Source organism: Bombina bombina, chromosome 3 (assembly GCF_027579735.1).
Source record: "Bombina bombina isolate aBomBom1 chromosome 3, aBomBom1.pri, whole genome shotgun sequence".
Classification (NCBI taxonomy): Eukaryota; Metazoa; Chordata; class Amphibia; order Anura; family Bombinatoridae; genus Bombina; species Bombina bombina.
In genome coordinates, this window is record NC_069501.1 from 227,261,736 (window position 1) to 227,279,233 (window position 17,498).

General features: G+C 39.3%; 1 protein-coding gene across 1 annotated transcript in view; it reads left to right on the top strand.

Moving 5' to 3' along the window:
* Window positions 1-4,559, top strand: part of SEZ6 (seizure related 6 homolog) — a 639,531-nt gene extending 634,972 nt beyond the window's left edge. Inside the window, exon 17 of the mRNA XM_053705225.1 lies at window positions 3,838-4,559. Coding sequence (XP_053561200.1) covers window positions 3,838-3,867 — 30 coding nt within the window. The 3' untranslated portion in view covers window positions 3,868-4,559. The remainder of the gene's footprint in view (window positions 1-3,837) is intronic.
* Window positions 4,560-17,498: the final 12,939 nt, after the last annotated feature.

Sequence of the window (17,498 nt, forward strand, 5' to 3'; positions counted from 1 at the left end):
TGGCAACCTGCGGTGTGTATTGCCACCGTGACTAGTGTGGCATTTCATTGGTTCAACGCCTTGTCTGATTCTCTTTAAGTAGAGACTTCCTTGGATGAAATTCAAGATAGGATTAAGTTGGCCAATTCCTTTATTGCAGATGCCATTTTACAGGTTGTTAGACTAGGAGATAAAACCTCTAGTTTTGCTGTCCTAGCCCACAGGGCGTTATGGTTAAAATCCTGGTCTGCGGACGTTTCCTCTAAAGTCAAGCTTCTGGCGATTCCTTACAAGGGCAAAACCTTGCTTGGACCCAGTTCGGCAGAAATTATCTCTGATATTACGGATGGAAAAGGGTCTTTTCTACCTCAAGATAAGAAGAATAGGCCTAAAGGACGTCAGAGTAATTTTTGTTCCTTTTCGTAACTTCAGAGGAAAGCCTTCCCCTTCTTCTTCCAAGCAGGAACAATCCAAGTCTTCTTGGAAACCCAATCAGTCTTGAAACAAGGGGAAACAATCAAAGAAACCTGCAGCTGAGACCATGATTCAGGCTCGGAAGCCTGTTACTAGAAAGATTTACCATAAGATATGGCGTAAATATCTTTGTTTGTGTGACTCCAAGGACTACTCTTGGAGTAGAATTAGAATTCCTAGAATTTTATCTTTTCTTCAGGAAGGCCTGGAGAAGGGATTCTCATTTAGTGCACTGAAGGATCAGATTTCAGCTTTATCAGTTTTACTACATAAACATTTGACGGATGTGCAAGATGTGCTATCTTTTTGTTAGGCCTTGGTCAAAATCAGGCCTGTCTTTAAGTCTGTTGCTCTTCCTTGGAGCCTTAACCTTATTCTTAAAGTTTTACAGCTGTCTCCGTTTGAGACTTTGCTCCATAAACATTAAGTTGTTATCTTGGAAGGTTTTGTTTCTTGTTGCTATCTCTTCTGCTTGAAGAGTCTCGAAACTCTCAGCTCTGCAGTGTGATTCCCATTATCTTATTTTTCATGCCGATAAGGCGGTTCTTCATACTAAGTTAGGTTTCCTTCCTAAGGTTGTTTCTAATAGATTTTCGCCAGTCCTCTGCCCTCTTTGTCTGTTTCGCTGGGAAACGTAAAGGTTAGAAAGTATAATTTGTTTGGCTTATGAGACTGCTGGACAGCAGCCTCCTGAGAGAATTACGGCTCATTCCACAAGTGCTGTTTCCTCTTCTTGGGCTTTCAAAAATGAAGCTTCTGTGGAACAAATATGCAAGGCTGCAACTTGGTCTTCTCTACATACATTTTTGAAAATGTAAAAAATGTGATATTTTTGCCTCGGCTGAATCTTCTTTTGGGAGAAAGGTTCTTCAAGTGGTGGTGCCTTCTGTTTAGGACTGCCTGTCTTGTCCCTCTTTATTTATCCGTGTCCTCTAGCTTGGGTATTGGTTCCCTACAGTAATTACTCAAGCCGTGGACTCACCATATGTTAGGAAAGAAAAAAAAATGTATGCTGCCCTGATAAATTCATTTATTTCCGAATATGGTGAGTCCACGGCCCCACCCTTTATTTTAAGACAGTTGTTCTTTTGACTATAACCTCAGGCACCTCTACACCTTGTGTTACTCCTTTTTCTCCATTTCACTTCGGTTGAATGACTGGGGGTTGTGGGTAAGGGAGTGATACTTAACAGTTTAACTGTGGTGCTCTTTGCCTCCTCCTGCCGGCCAGGAGTGATATTCCCAACAGTAATTACTCAAGCTGTGGACTCACTATATAAATGTATCAGGTAAGCATAATTTTAGTTTTTTTTCTAGGTGCAGTATTACTTAGTCTATGGGGCCGATTTATCATGTGTCTGGTGGGCATGATCCGCTGTAGCGATCATGTCCGTCAGACATCGATAAATGCTGACAGCATACGCTGTCAGCATTTATCATGGCACAATCAGTTCTGGTGAACTGCTTGTGCAAATCCGCCCCCTGCAGAGCTAGCAGTCGGTGTCAATCAACCTGATCATATGCAATCTGGCGGATTGCTGTCCGCCGCCTCAGAGGAGGCGTACGATTTAAGGAGCAGCGGTCTTAAGACTGCTGCTTCTTAACTCCTGTTTCCGGCGAGCCTTAAGGCTCGTGCAGAAACAGATGTATTTGGCCCCATTCAGGCCATGATAAATCGGCCCTATGTCTTTGTTTTGGAAGAAGTATTTTTACATCACCAGATGTTATAATTTGGGTAAAAGAGTGATTTCTGTTCCTGCTGCAGTTAGGTGTGCTGTACCTTTAAGGAGGCCTTGAAGATCAATCAGGCCTTAAAGGGACATTCCGGTAAAAATTTAAATGCACATAGATGAATTACATCTTTGAACAGAAAAATACTAGCAATATACATGTATTGGCAAAAATGTTTCTAGTAAAAGTTATCACTGTATTAGTGTTAACATTTTTCTCTGCACATGATGCATAGTTCAATATTCTCAGTGCACCAATATTTTAATTACTGCAGCTGCTCAGATCGCCAGTGGGGCTTGTATCATGATGTCAGCAATTAACAAATGGAATCATTACCAGATGATACATGCACCTTAGGCTCTTTGAGCAAGTGTTGTACTTAAAATGCTGGTGCACAGTGCATACTTAAATACACTTTTGAAACAGCTATAGCTTTTATAAGAAGCATGTTTGCTAATGCATGTATATTACAAAAATGCTTCTATTCAAAACTCAAATGATCCCATGTGGATTCCAATTTTGGCTGGAATGTCACTTTAATTGCAGTAGTCTATATTAGCTCTGTGTTTGTAGCATATGGTTGTTTGTGTATTTGCTCTGGGAAATTACTACTTGGATATTCTGGTATAGGCAAATTAGGTTCTACAAATAAAGAGGCTGATTCTGAGGAATTGGTAATGTTTACAGTGGGGTAAGTTGTTGCTTGTAAAGGCTCATCAGGATCAAAATTAAAATACTGAACAAATTTAGACTGATTAACTTGCAGTCTTGTACAGATTTAGCAAGAGATGCTACCTGTACAGTAAGGGAATTAAAAGTCTGTGCCATCGTTGCTGATTCCATTTTATGGCTTGTGTGTTATGTAACAAAAAGCAAACCGATTTCCTGTCCGAGCACGTGTCTTTCTCAGTGTCAGGAGGAGTGCAGTTGTTTTGAACATAACAAAATGGAATCAATGGCTGAGTGGCTCAGCTCACCGCAAGCCCTTACTGATGCACTGAACGTTAACACAGTGTTTCAAGAGGAGGCCTGGGTAGCGCTTGCTCATTGGTGGCTAAATGTAGCCACCAATCAGCAAGCACTACTCTGGGTGCTGAACCAAAAATGGGCTGGCTCCTAAGCTTACATTCCTGCCTTTTGAAATAAAGATATTAAGAGAACAAAGAAAAGTTGATAATAGGAGTAAATTAGAAAGTTGCTTAAAACTGCATGCTCTATCTGAATCATGAAAGAAACAAATTGAGTTTACTATCCCTTTAAATATACCAATATATGATATCTCGCATGTCAAACTGCTAGCAACCTAAAAAACAATAATTACAACTCAAACATTCGCAAAACTTGTTCTATAAATGTTTGTAACGATTAAATATTCACGTCTGTTTTGTCTTGTTATATCAAAGCTGAGGTTGTCTCGTTTTTCAGTTTATTTTTATTTGCTTGAATGTTTTTGAGTATATTATTTTTCCATTTTTTTATCAATATAATAGACGATACAAAGGTAAAAGGCTACGAAATTCTGTGGTTTTATTTATTTCTGAACCTTAGCTTTGCATTGACATAAACTGCGCTAATGTGAACTAAAAAGAAAATATGTAAGAACATTTTGTCCTGTTTTAATAATTCTCAAATGCTTCCATTTTTCTATTTCAGGACACAAAGGAATATGAAGTGTCCATATAGAATTATGCCCTAACATGATCAGCTTCAGTCATGAGAAAACAAAGTTAGAAGGTCACCATTTTCTGACTGGTGTATGAGATGGACGCTTCCCATTTTGTGATTCTTCTTGATTCCTAAAATGGCTGAACAGAACATATTACCCAAGGTAGAGGCACAGACACACTCCAGGGCAGTCACGTTGGCCTGTACCACAACTCACTGACTTGACATGGCTGCCACCCCAAGTAATCTTACTTTGTCCAGTAGCTGCTGCTGTTCTACCGACCTTCTACCATGTGTTTCCGTGCAAGGCCTGAATTCTCCTTCATACATCAAGAAAAGATGTACCCACTAGTGGAATAGACGTTTAAAGGATATAGTATTGAGCGGAAGACACGTAGAAATGCTTGATCAGATGAACATGCATGAAGAAATCTCACAGCTGCACAGAATACCTGTATTTGTATAAATCAATGATAAATAACAGAACAAAAAAAACATTAAGGGGGCAGACTGAGCCTATGTGGGTTCTACCTACAAGTGGATGTTGAGTTGGCTTTAATACCTGGAAACTTTTCTAGTTTCCATGTGTTACTTCCATCTTGACAGTAAAGCACTTTTATGTATGACCTGCTAAGTGTGTATTTGTCTACATATATGTAAATATAAATTTATATATTTGTTAATATAAGGTGAATTGAGCACTTCCATATAAACAGCCTATTTTCACATACTCTAAGTAACTTTGTGAGATGTCAACACATTTCTCACATATTCTGTGGTTACCAAGAGAAAGTGAGAACTTGCTGCTTAGAATGTGGTTATCTTTTCACATTTAACTTATGCACTAGATCTTTTAATTCAAATATTTTGTTTGTCGCATTAGTTTTGTGTATTGTTCCCCTGCTATATCATTTTTTTTTTACTTTATTAAATTTGTTACTTAAATTCCTGAAGCAAATAAGCACTACCATATTTGGTGCAGAGTAAAATGTACAGACTGTTCTACTTGCAAAGTGAATAATTCACATAGATACTGAAGTATAACAAGGGGGGTTCCTATGGTGGGTGAATGGCAACAAACATTCATCTGAAGAATTACCACCAATGAGGGTAGGCAATGAACAAGCAACTTTTTGTTTGGGATGAAAAATGGTTTTGAAACTGAAAATATAAACACGTTTTTTAAAGAAGCTTATTTAATATATTGATAATAATTGAATTATTCATCTAAGTTAATTTTGATAGTTTAAAGTCACAATAATTTCACAACAGTATTTATCCAAAAGCTGACTTTAGCTTTAAATTCAAAACTTCAGTTCATAACAGAATAACAAATATGAGATCAAGCACACACAAGTGCACACATAAATTTAGCACATACAATACGGGACTGAAAAGTTAAGGCTGTAATAATATCTTTTTATGTCATTCAATGTCATTAAAGCAGTTTACAAAAGTAGTATATTGTCAGACAAATAATGATAAGTAAAAAAATCAGTACAATACACATAGGGCTAGATTACAAATGGAGCGCTAATTTATTGTGTGCCCGTAAACGGGCGAATTCGCCCACTTACAGGCGCGCGACACATAACCAGCCATTATAAGTAGCAATTAGCGATTCAAAAATGAACCAGAGATCAGATCTCTGGTAAATTTTCTAAATGTCCACCAATTATCCCCAAATTTAAGAGCACGAAGCAGTTTTTATGGGAAAAAAGTGGCGGGTGTGGGGGATGTTAGAAAAAAAACGGCACTAAAAAGTGCTTTCGCATTGCGGTCTAAGGGAAACTGTGTGTTCCCTGTAAAGATATATGTATATGCTAATATACAAATATATTACTGTGTTAATATGTGTGTATACACATATTAACACATAAATATATATGTATATAATCATATACATATATATTTCACATTTGCTGCCCACCTCTGCACGACTTACCCCCTTCACTGTGCTAGGTTCTCACACCGTGTCTCACGATATGAGAATGGAGCTCCCATCGGAGCCTATGGAAGCACAATGCTTCCATGCGATGCAAATGCGAGGTTGTGTTCGCATTGCAGCTAACTTGTAATACCAGCGCAAATTTGTGTGCACTGGTATTACTAAGTGGAGCGCAAATATTGCCTTCGCGAAATCAATATTTTTCGCTCCACTTGAAATCTAGCCCATAATCTGCAAATCATTAAGATGCATTTGCAGGGCTAACTGAAGTCTCTGTCCATGTCAACCAAAAAGATTCACCTAAGTCAGTGTTCTTCAATGTTTTTGTTTTCTCTTTTTTAGTCTGACAATGTTAACCTTTTAACGTTGTTACAGCGTTGTATTCCGTCAGAATTTTTCTGGGCTTTAACGCCGATGGATGGAATACAACGTCCTAACCGGGTGACTTTCCTGAAGCCACTGGCGCTTCCCTGATGGGATCGCGGTATGGAGGGCATGCCTAGCATCATAGGGATGCCCCCTGACGCGATCCCATCATTGAAATCTTGTGATCATGTGAACGATCGCGAGATTTCAAATTGTTTACATCGGAACAGTTGTTCCGATGTAGACACTTTAACCCCGGCAGGAAAGGGTTAATAAAGATAATATTAATAGAATACAAAAATAATATATAGGCCAATTTTAACCTGCTGACTCATTAGAGAAACAGTACTGTATTATGTAAATTATTTGTGATTGATCAAGTTTGTATCAAAAGCATTTCTCTAGCAATACAAGAAGCCATATTCCCAAAACATGAGACATCACATAAGACACATGTCACCCGTTAGCTCATTAAAAACATGTACATGCCCAAAACACGGAAACCAACATGTGAAGAAGTCCTTAGAAATCACTGTGATGAGTTACATGCACAAATAATACATCAGAACAGATCTGTGTTCCTAGAAACACCTTTTGGAATCCACATGATCCACAGATCAAATGCAATGTTCCAGCAATGCTCTTAAAGGGATAGGGAAGTCCAAATTAAACTTGCATGATTCAGATAGAGCATGTCATTTTATGACACTTTAGAATTCACTTCTATTTTCAAATGTGCTTCATTCTCTTGGTATCCCTTGTTGAAAAAGAATATGCACATATCCTACACTAGTGGGATCTAGCTGCTGATTGGTGCCTGCACACATTTACCTCTTGTGATTGACTAACTAGATGTGTTAACCTAGATGCCAGTAGTGCAATGCTGTTCCTTCAGCAAAGGATTACAAGAGAATGACACAAATTTGATAATAAAATTAAATTGGAAAGTTATTTAAAACTGTATGCTCTATCTGAATCATGAAAGAAAATGTTGGGGTTTCCTGTCCCTTAAATAGATTACTTTCCTGAATATACCTCAGATCAGCTAAATTAACAGGCCCACAAAAATTCATGTTTCCAATAATACCTTCAAAACATGTTAGGCTCTACAAATAGACTTCAGATCAAGTTCAAGTGCTCAAGAATCACCAAATCCAGCAAACCTTAAATCAGAGATGACCAACTGGAAGCTCAAGGGCCAAATGCAGCCCCCTGCACTAGTTTTTATGACTCCCAGGAAAAAGCAGAACTAAAATTGTGTGCTTTGGAAATATCTGGCCTTTGAAAGGGATGAGGAAGTGATGAGCACACTGAAACAGCAGCCAGCCTGGGTACATAAACACTGCAATGATGTGCAGTCATAACTGACAGACTGTGCGCTAAATTACAAATGTCAATCATGTATACCTCTTCAAAAATATACTTGGAAAATAATTTTCTAAATTCCTTAGAACTGCATCTAAAGCTTATTCTATAAAATATAAAATACTTATCAAAATATGCAAGAAAATATTTTTTTCTTCTAATAGATCCTCTGGTGGTGATGTAAATCATAAATCATTCATTGAAGAACCCTGGCCTAAGTGATTTCCAAAAGCAATACAATAACTTTCAAATGCATAATAAATATATATGGATTTTAATTATAATATATGCATTTAGGGACCGATTACAGGTGACATGCTAATGATATCGCAGTATCTCTGGACCGCACAACATTAGTGTGCAATTTAATATTACAAATCAATGGTAAATCAGATTAAACTGAGAAGGTTTAGCGCAGTCACATCACTCATGCGCACCCATTACTTTCAATGGATATTGCAACTACGCTAATTAACGCTGATATCACAAATTCCAAGTTATAGCGCTACAGAATCTGTTGGCGCTCTACAAATAACTAATAATAATAATGGGTTGCACTCAAGCGAAAGTCCAAATAGCGCTAAAGTGTAAGGGTTAAAAATAATCACAAAACACTTGACAAACATATAAAAATATAACATATGTCTGAGCTGGATACATACATTTGTAAAGCAGAAGACTAGTTTCCTTTAGCTAGGCAGTCAGTGTGCTAGAATGGTTTGGTCAAACAACAATGCATGAGATCAAAGGAGTGATGTGGGATGATAAGACAATCTTACTACATGTATAAATCTGATGTATATAATATATATGTCTTAGGCTTTTTGTCATAGAGACATTTGTATATATTTATGAATTAAGAGTGTGTGTACATTGGCTAAAAGTGCTTGTTTGTCCTTCTTTATGTATAGTATGATTTATTCCTGTAGTAAGTGTGTCCTGACAATAATTCTAATAATATTTGCCATAAGTACATGCTTACATCTTAGTTTCCTAGGTTGTAAACAAAAAGAAAGCTCAGAGGAATGGGCTACACCACATATAGCAAATACAAAAGACCTGTACCACTTAAAGGAACATGAAACCCAATTTTTTTCTTTCATGATTCAGATAGAGAATACAGTTTTAAACAACATTCCAATTTTCTTCTATTATCTCATTTATTTCATTTTTTAGATATCCTTTGTTGAAGAAATAGCAATGCACATGGGTGAGTCAATGACACGAGACATCTGTGTGCAGCCACCAATCAGCAGCTTCTGAGCCTATTTAGATATGCTTTTCAACAAAGTATATCAAGGGAATGAAGCAAGTTAGATAATAGAAGTAAATTTGAAAATTGTTTAAAATTGCATGTTCTATCTGAATCATGACTAGATTGTCCCTTTAAAGTGGTAAACAAAGTTACTGTACAAATGAATTTCTCTGCACACTTTACATACCTCAACTAGCAACCACATGAGCCAATCGCACACTGATAGAAGCACAGTGAAGCTGAAGGTAGCTTTGTCTCCTTGCAAATATGAAACATACAAATGAAAAACAAATGCAGCAAAACTAATCCTGTTGCATTAATTGATTTTGTGATGGGTGACCATTGAATAAATTATTTTTGTTGACTAAAGTGTTGTGTGTTTCCTCTGCTTGTCTCTTATGACTCAATAACTTTTTTGCAGCTTGTGAGGTTACTCAATAAACTTGTTAAATAATAAATAATAATTGACGAGCTAGACAGTGCTGCACTAATGGCTTACAGCAGCAAACCATGACTTGTCTCGACTGTGTGTAATGGCCTTGCACTGCTTAGCTACATGGTCATTTATTTACTTAAATTACTAGTAAATAAAGACAAAACCTTGAATAGACTATTTCAGAGCTCAGAAGACCATGACATTTCAGTTGTCTCTGCAAAACACATAAATAAATCTTTCTCTTTTGCTCAGTTCATACAAGCCACCAATAACACAATGGACACTAGTAATTCAATGTCAAAGGAAAGCATAGCTGAATACACCGTTCACTCAGCTTTTGAGATCAGCTTGCTACAACTGGGTCGGGTTCTAATTCTCAAGGCGCTTATTGAATCATTCATATTTAGGGGCATATTTATGATTGTGCGAGTGAACATGATACGATATAGCGGATCGTGTTCGCTGCACATCGATAAATGCCGACAGCATACGATGTCTGAATTTATCATTGCACCAGCAGTTCTTGCGAACTGCTGGTGCAATACCGCCCCCTGCAGATTTGCGGCCAATCAGCCGCAAGCAGGGGATGTCAATCAACCCGATCGTATTTGATCAGGTTGATTTCTGTCGATTTCTGTCCGCCGCCTCAGAGCAGGTGAACAGGTTAACTTCTAAAACAAGGGGCATCAAGCTCCATACGGGGCTTGATAAATATGCCCTATAATGGTAAAGGAAAGAGAGAGGGCATGTTGTTGAGAAAATGAGTGTTTCATAGCACCTTTCAGGAAGTAGACAAATAAATCCTTCTTTACATTATCTTATTTGGCATTAAAATTTTTGCTAAATTGGTAATATCAGTTCATACATAAAGGTGTCAAAATTGTTAACACATTCAAGACCCGTTGTTATATTAATCAGAAAGTATGGTACAAGGCACAAACAAAAGATTGGTCCTATAGTCTATTATAAAATTATTCAGAGTGTTATAGCTTACTTAAGATCTCAGTATCTACTGTGGTATAAACGTCAAAGCTTAGTAATTGCAACATGCATTTGATCCTTCTTTATGATTATTTAATCATGCAATACCCATTACTTACCACTAGATGCCTCTCTAATAGCAAAATATGTATTTTACAGGCGTTCAATGCACTTAAAGGGACACTGAACCCAAATTTTTTCTTTCATGATTCAGATAGAATATGAATGTTTAATAAACTTTCAAATTTACTCCTATTATCAATTTTTCTTTGTTCTCTTTTTTAAGCAGGAACATAAATCTTAGCAGCCAGCCCATTTTAGGTTCAGCACTATGGATAGCGTTTGCTTATTGGAGGCTTATATTTAGCCACCAATAAGCAAGCATAACGCAGGTTCTCAATCAAAAATGGGCTCCTATGCATCACATTCCTGCTTTTTAAATAAAGATAGCAAGAGAACAAAGAAAAATTGATAATATGAGTAAATAAAAAAGTTGCCTAAAATTGCATGCTCTATCTGAATCATGAAAGAAAATATTTGGGTTTAGTATCCCTTTAAACACATAAGTGGGAAAAGTAGCCGTTGTTTTAAATGATTGTTGACAGAGCCATTGGCAGCTCTGAAGGAAAATTAGTAAGCAATGTGCTTTCCCATAGAATATATAGTATTGTGTTATACAAGTCCTGAGTGTATTTTTCATTAGGCAGTCTAGAAAGCTAACTTCTGTGCTCTGCCCATCCAGTATAGCCAGTCAGTAACTACTGGAAAATGAATAGACTCTTCTGGAGCAGATACTGTATGTTTGTGAGCTGGCAAGTGTAGGTAGAAATATTAGTTATGGCATCACCAGGTACAAATGGTTTTCATTAACTTGTATTGTGGGTAGCAGTATAATTTTGGTGATGAGTATAATATAGAAACATGGGTCTTATACTAACTAATGGAAGGTCTAGGCACCAGATGTTCCACTGCACTGTACATGTCTCTCATCCCTAAACTGAAAATAGCAATATAAGAATATAAAATGATTTGAATCAATGTACAGCTGGTTTTACGTCATAACACACACACATGCAGTTTGTATTTGCAGCCATCCCCAGAAGCATCCATTACTTGTTTAGTCTGTATCAGTCTGATATGGTTAACATATTTGCTGCAGGAACATTACTTCAAGGATGAGCACTGGTTAGTATGAGATAAATGAGCTTACATATTCAAATGTCCAGTCTTGCTTGTATTATCTCTCTCAAAGGTGTACATATAGCAGTGGTCAGTATAGGATAGGGGTCAGTGGTTAACATTGTTTTTCTTCAGTATTCACTCTCTCACGTGTAATGTCTCTGGCATATGCCCAGTGGAATGCAAGAGCTGTCACTTAGGGTACTTTGGCGCACACAAATTTTAAGTGTCCAGTTTGTACAGTATTATGGCCTTCAGGGGAAATTATTTTGGACCCAGAGAATGACCCTATTAAGGTGGGAGATGATGAGCAGGAGCCATTCCTGGGGGACATACAAGTTGGGGAAAACATTATTAATTAGTACTTCCAAGGTGGTCATAACCATTTAGGGGGGGTAGATTTAAGAAGCTGCGGGTGCTGCTTTCTACACCCAAATGTGGCCCAATATGATTTAAAGTCATTATTATATGTTGTGTGTGGTGATTGCATAAACATTTTTAAAAAAAGTTTAGCCTAGATCTCAATCAAGATTTAAAATGTATCTACTATGAAAAGACCTAGGGGTCAATTTATCAAGCTCTGTATGGAGCTTTATGCCCCTTGACCGCTGGCTCTGTATGGAGCTTCATGCCCCTTGACCGCTGCTCCATAACTTGTCCGCCTGCTCTGTGGTGGTCGACAGAAATCAACCCGATCGAATACAGTCAGGTTGTTTGACACCCCTACTAGTGGCCAATTGGCCATGAATCTGCAGGGGGCGGTATTGCACCAGCAGTTCACAAGACTTTTTTATATTTTTTAATATATTTTTTATATTTTTCTTAATTTTTTATTGCCCACTTTTTTCCTTCACTTTTGGTACCCTCATTTTGTTTTTATTTTATTTTTAACAATTGGGCATCACCTCCACACCCTTTGGGTGTTCGCAATTTTTTTTTGGCCTTACGCTACTCCTTTGGAACACAATATTCAGCCACAGCTGGAACATAAAAGCTCAGCCTTACTAAGTCACAGCTAACATATAGCTGAAATTCTACACAGAGGACCAGCTAGAGTTAGATTTGTGCATGTTTGGTGATTATAGATTATAACATTGCTATCAATATTGTGTTATCTTTATAATATCACACCTCATATACCTTGATCCTATCCAGCTCAAGGTTTTACATCTCATTTCACATCACCACCATTGCACATCAGCACTTTTTTAGCACATTTATTAAGGAACTCCAATTGATTCATCAGATATATTCAACACAAGGTTAAGGTCAACTATTTGGACAACCCTATTTTACTTCAACTTACCACCATTGTTTTATAAATTGTTTTTATTTTTATTTGTTTATTGTATATTGTGGATCCACAATTTTTAATGACTGTATCATTTTATAATTAAACTACTCTACTGCCAAATCACATTTCATTGTATTCAGACACTCTGCATTATTCGAGTTCTCAGTCACCTGGCCCTAATTGTGGAGCTCTGAACATACACCCTTACCATTATCTAGATAGGGCTAGATAGCCTTTGCTCAGAGCTTTAGGTGCATGTGTCCCCAGGCGCTCAATCTATTTTCCATTACTATAATAAATATTTGGCACATTTTTCATAAAGGTTCCATTTTTGAGGCTGGACCTTAATGAAATTGACAAATGTTCTTTATATCTCATTACAAATTACAGCTCCTTTGTATGGCTCCGCTCAGGAGCCAGTGAGGTGCATCTGACTCTGACAACAACTTCTGGTACTTTTATCATACAGGCATCAGGGTTACTTGTCCAGAACTCTAAGCCACACAATAAACGCTGTGACCTCCCACAGCGATAATGCTAACCCTTTGCTGCAGTTAAATAATTAAAAATAAATATAAAATCATTATTTTCAGAATCCTCCTTATATCAAAGCATGGGAGGAGGAACTTAATATTCACCTGACAGAAAATGAATTGAAAAAGAAAAAAACAACTGTGACATAAGTAAGGCATGTATGTCCATGGTGATGACCACTGCAGTGTCTGGTGCTATCACCAGAATAATTAGAGTAAAGAAAACAGAAAGGGATTTAGCACTATATTACTACTAAAGTAAAATATAACCGTTGTTGTAGTAACAATAATTAAAATATCATACAGGAGTAAAAGTGAGTGTAATCAGTCTAAAAAGGAAAAATGTATTTCCCCCTCAGATTCCTGACCCATAACCAGAACCTCGGCATCAGTTTGGGGGTAAGAATCACGCTATCAGACAATAAACACAAACGCGTTTCTGCCCCAGTGACGGCCTTTTCTAATGTGAATAGCGGTCAAAACTGTATGGTGAAATTTGGGCGTCCTTATATAAGGTAATATTAAGTGAATTTATCAACACTTAAAGATAACCCCTTTTTAGTCTATTTTTTACCTATAAAATAGATGTTAATAAGATGGAATTTTTGGATTTGATGATCAATAATGTAGATAATAAATTTATCACCAACATTACAGAACATCAACTTAACCCCTTCACTACCGGGACTTTCAGAGAAGAACTTGTCCAAAATAAACATAATTTTTAGCATTTTTGTATCACTCCATTTAAACAGAAATAAAGCCTTGTTTTTTTTTTATTTACCTGTCAAAACTACTGTATATATATATATATATATATATATATATATATATATATATATATATATATATATATATATATATATATTTATTTTTTAAGTAGACAACCCAATGTATTGATCTAGGCCATTTTGGTATATTTAATGCCACCATTTCACCGCCAAATGTGATCATATAAAAAAAGTGTTAACTATTTCACAAACTTTGGGTTTCTCATTTAAATTATTTACATACTGCTTGTGCAATCATGGCACATATGATTGTAAAAGCTTCTCTGGGATCCTCTTTGTTTAGAAATAGCAGACATACATGGCTTTGCCATTGGTTTTTGGTAATTAGAAGGCTGCTAACTGCAGCTGCACACCATACTTCTATTATTCCTGGCAGTGAATGAGGTTAATCAGGTAGCTTGTCAGGTTAATTTTAGCTTTAGTGTAGAGATTACCCTACAACCTGACACATCCAACCCCCAGATCCCTACCTGATCCATCCCAAAAAGCCCTCTTCCCTCCCATAACCCCCCCCCACCCCCACACACACACACACACACACACCTGTTACCACCATCTTAGATACTGACAAACAGTCTTCTGATATTAAGTTTTAAGGCAATTTTTTTCTGCAGTGTAGAATCCCCCTTATCCTCCAACCTCCCTGATCCATTCCAAACAGGTCTCTAAACCCTCCCCCCTCTAACTAGTGTCCGCCATCTTAGGTACTGGCATTATTTATTGTTTTCCTTTATTGTAGAGCTTTCCCCTTCCCTCCCCCTCCCTCCTCTGCTTGACTGACCACCTACCTCCAGGATTCCCTCCCAAACCTCCCGTCTGCACCAGCTGATGATCATTACAGACGGTGACACAGTACCACAGTCTGTAATGATCTGGCATCTGCCTTCATATGAAACCAGACCACCTAACACACTCTGGTTCCATATTTGGGCAGTTGCAGGGAGCTCAGGAACTCCAGCTCTAGGCTGTAACTTAATAGCCGAGACTGCTGGAGTTTCCTGCAGCTCTGACATATATATGCATTGTGCGGTACAATAAGCAAAGTACCGCACAACATATGTATAGGTCACATAGGGCTAAGGGGTTGAACTAATAAACTTTTATATGTATCAAGTCACCATTATCCATCTACTTTAAGGGAATTACCATTTGGTGAATATCTCTGTTTAAGGAAAAAAAATGCACAACATTAGAATCCTTTAAGGAATATACAAGGAACCTCAGAAATAGACTACTATGTAGAGGATATTCACACAACAAAAAATCATTTCTAAGGTTTATAATAAAGCTTTAGCTAAGAATAGGAAAGATCTTCTGTGACCAAAAATAAACACCTCTGGTAAGCACATTAGGTTCACTTTGACTTATTCTGTACAAAATTAAAAAATCAAATGTATTTATACAAAAAAAATGCAATATTTTAAGGTCAGATAATCAATTGTTGCCTCCTTACCTATGAAACTGAAATGCATGTTTAGAATAGCTCTTAATCTTAATGACAAACTAGTCTCTAGTTATTTCAATAGAAATGCCAAGAATCCTCCTCTCTTTAAAGGTTATATACCATGTGGGAGCAGCAGTGTCTGCCCCATATGGTTAAATGGTCAGTAATGACAGCCCTGTAAAAATAATTATTTTGGAGGGACCTGTGACCCCAGAGCAGGGCAAGTGAAAAGTGAAGTTTAGGACAAGGGGGCGGGCTCACAGGGTAAGTGTAGGATGGTTGAGGAGGAAGAAGGATAATCTTCTATCCGGACCTGACGGTGAGAAGAAGCTTCTTCTCACTTCAAGCCCGGAGGGAACATGAGGGTACTTACCTGCTCACCATGGACAACTTACAGGAGCTGATCACGGCAGCTGCAGCTGTCGCCAGGGAGAGAGGTCCTCCGTGGCGGCTGGCACAGATGCAGGCTGATGGGGCGATTCCCGGGAGTGGAGTGGAACCAGAGAAGACGGCGGGGGAGGTCCTGTCCCCAAGAGCCAGGCCAGTGAGGAAGTCGAAGCCGCCAGAGCGACTCAGTCCGGAGGCGGGATCTCGGAGGGGGAGATCGGCAGCGAGTGCATCCGGCGCTTCCAGGAGAGGGACCAGAGGACAGCCAGCAAGTAGGAGGTGCAGCCCACAGAGTTTGGAGTCGGCTGAGCGGCAGGACCATCAGAGGTTAGGTGAAGATGGGCCATTGCGGGACGATGACGGCGGTCACGTGGGACCTGTGATGCGCCCGGGTGGGTCTGAGGTGGAGACGTCGGAAGAAGCAGCAATGGCTGCAGTAGGTGAGCGGCTGGGCTATCGAAGAGAGGGCAGTGTGGCGGTAGGCTGAGGGGGACATATATGCGGTAGGGGGCCGATGGCTGGAGCAAAGGCCCAAGGGAAAAGGGGGTCATGTAGAAAGGGGTAGATGGGCCCAAACAAGGCTGTAGGGGTATGCAGGGATGCCTGAATGAGGCCTGGGGAGGGAAGATTGATGTAGTAGGCCCAAATGAGGCCAGGGTTGATGTTTGATGAGGTAAACCCAAATGTGGCCAGGGGGGATGTTTGATGAAGGAGGCCCAAATGAAGCCGGGGGGAGGTGTCTGGATGAGGCCCTTATGAGGACATGTGGCGGGAGGGGGGGCTCGCTCAAGCGGGCCCGGGTTAGCGGGATGCTTCCAAGGGACAAGGGATTTATATGAATAAAATCATAGGTAGTAAAGGGGGCCTATTGGGCCACAGGGTGCAGAGGAGCTACTTTGCACAGCTTGGATTAGTAAGGCTGTTTATTAAGGCCCTCCTGAGTGGTTTTTGTTAGCTCCCCTCCATTATTCCCCCCCACCTCCGTTATTCTCCCCCTTCCCTCCCTTGTTATCCCCCCCCAAGATTCCCTGCCATCACATAATCCTGGCAGGTGGTGTTCCAACTGGGATATTTAAGAGTAGGGCAGATGGCTTGGGTTCGGGGGGTTCACACAGGGTTTTATTTATTTATTTAAATTTACCTGGGCAATGTTGGGTGTATGCTATAACTGCCCTTCTTCTATGATAGTGCCGCAGACTTCAACACCGGAAGGATGTCGGAGACAGAACGGCGGTGGCGGGACTCGAGAGAAATGGGGATTCCTTCGTCAATGAGGATATCCCTAGTGACTTTGACGGCGAGGGGTTGCAGGAAGAGATCGTCCAGGAGCTACCCACAGCTGGCCAGGTGGGGGAACTGGATGTCTTGGCACAGCTCTTGGGGTCCATGTCGCCTCCTTGGGACTTCAGGGGAGAAGGGAGGGGCAGCGCACGGCAAGGATCAGGGGAGGGGGTGCATGTGGGAGAGCAGGGATGAATGTACTAGATGATGTTTTTGATGTACCATTGCAGGTTGGGGGTGACTGGAGGAGGAATCGGTCCCCTAGTGGGAGACAGGAAACGAACAGGAGATGGGGATGGTCTTGCTCTCCCATCAGGACCAGAGGCAGTAGGGTGTCGCCCACATGGGCGCGTTTGGAGCAGGCAGCTAGAGAGAGGAGTAGAGAAAGG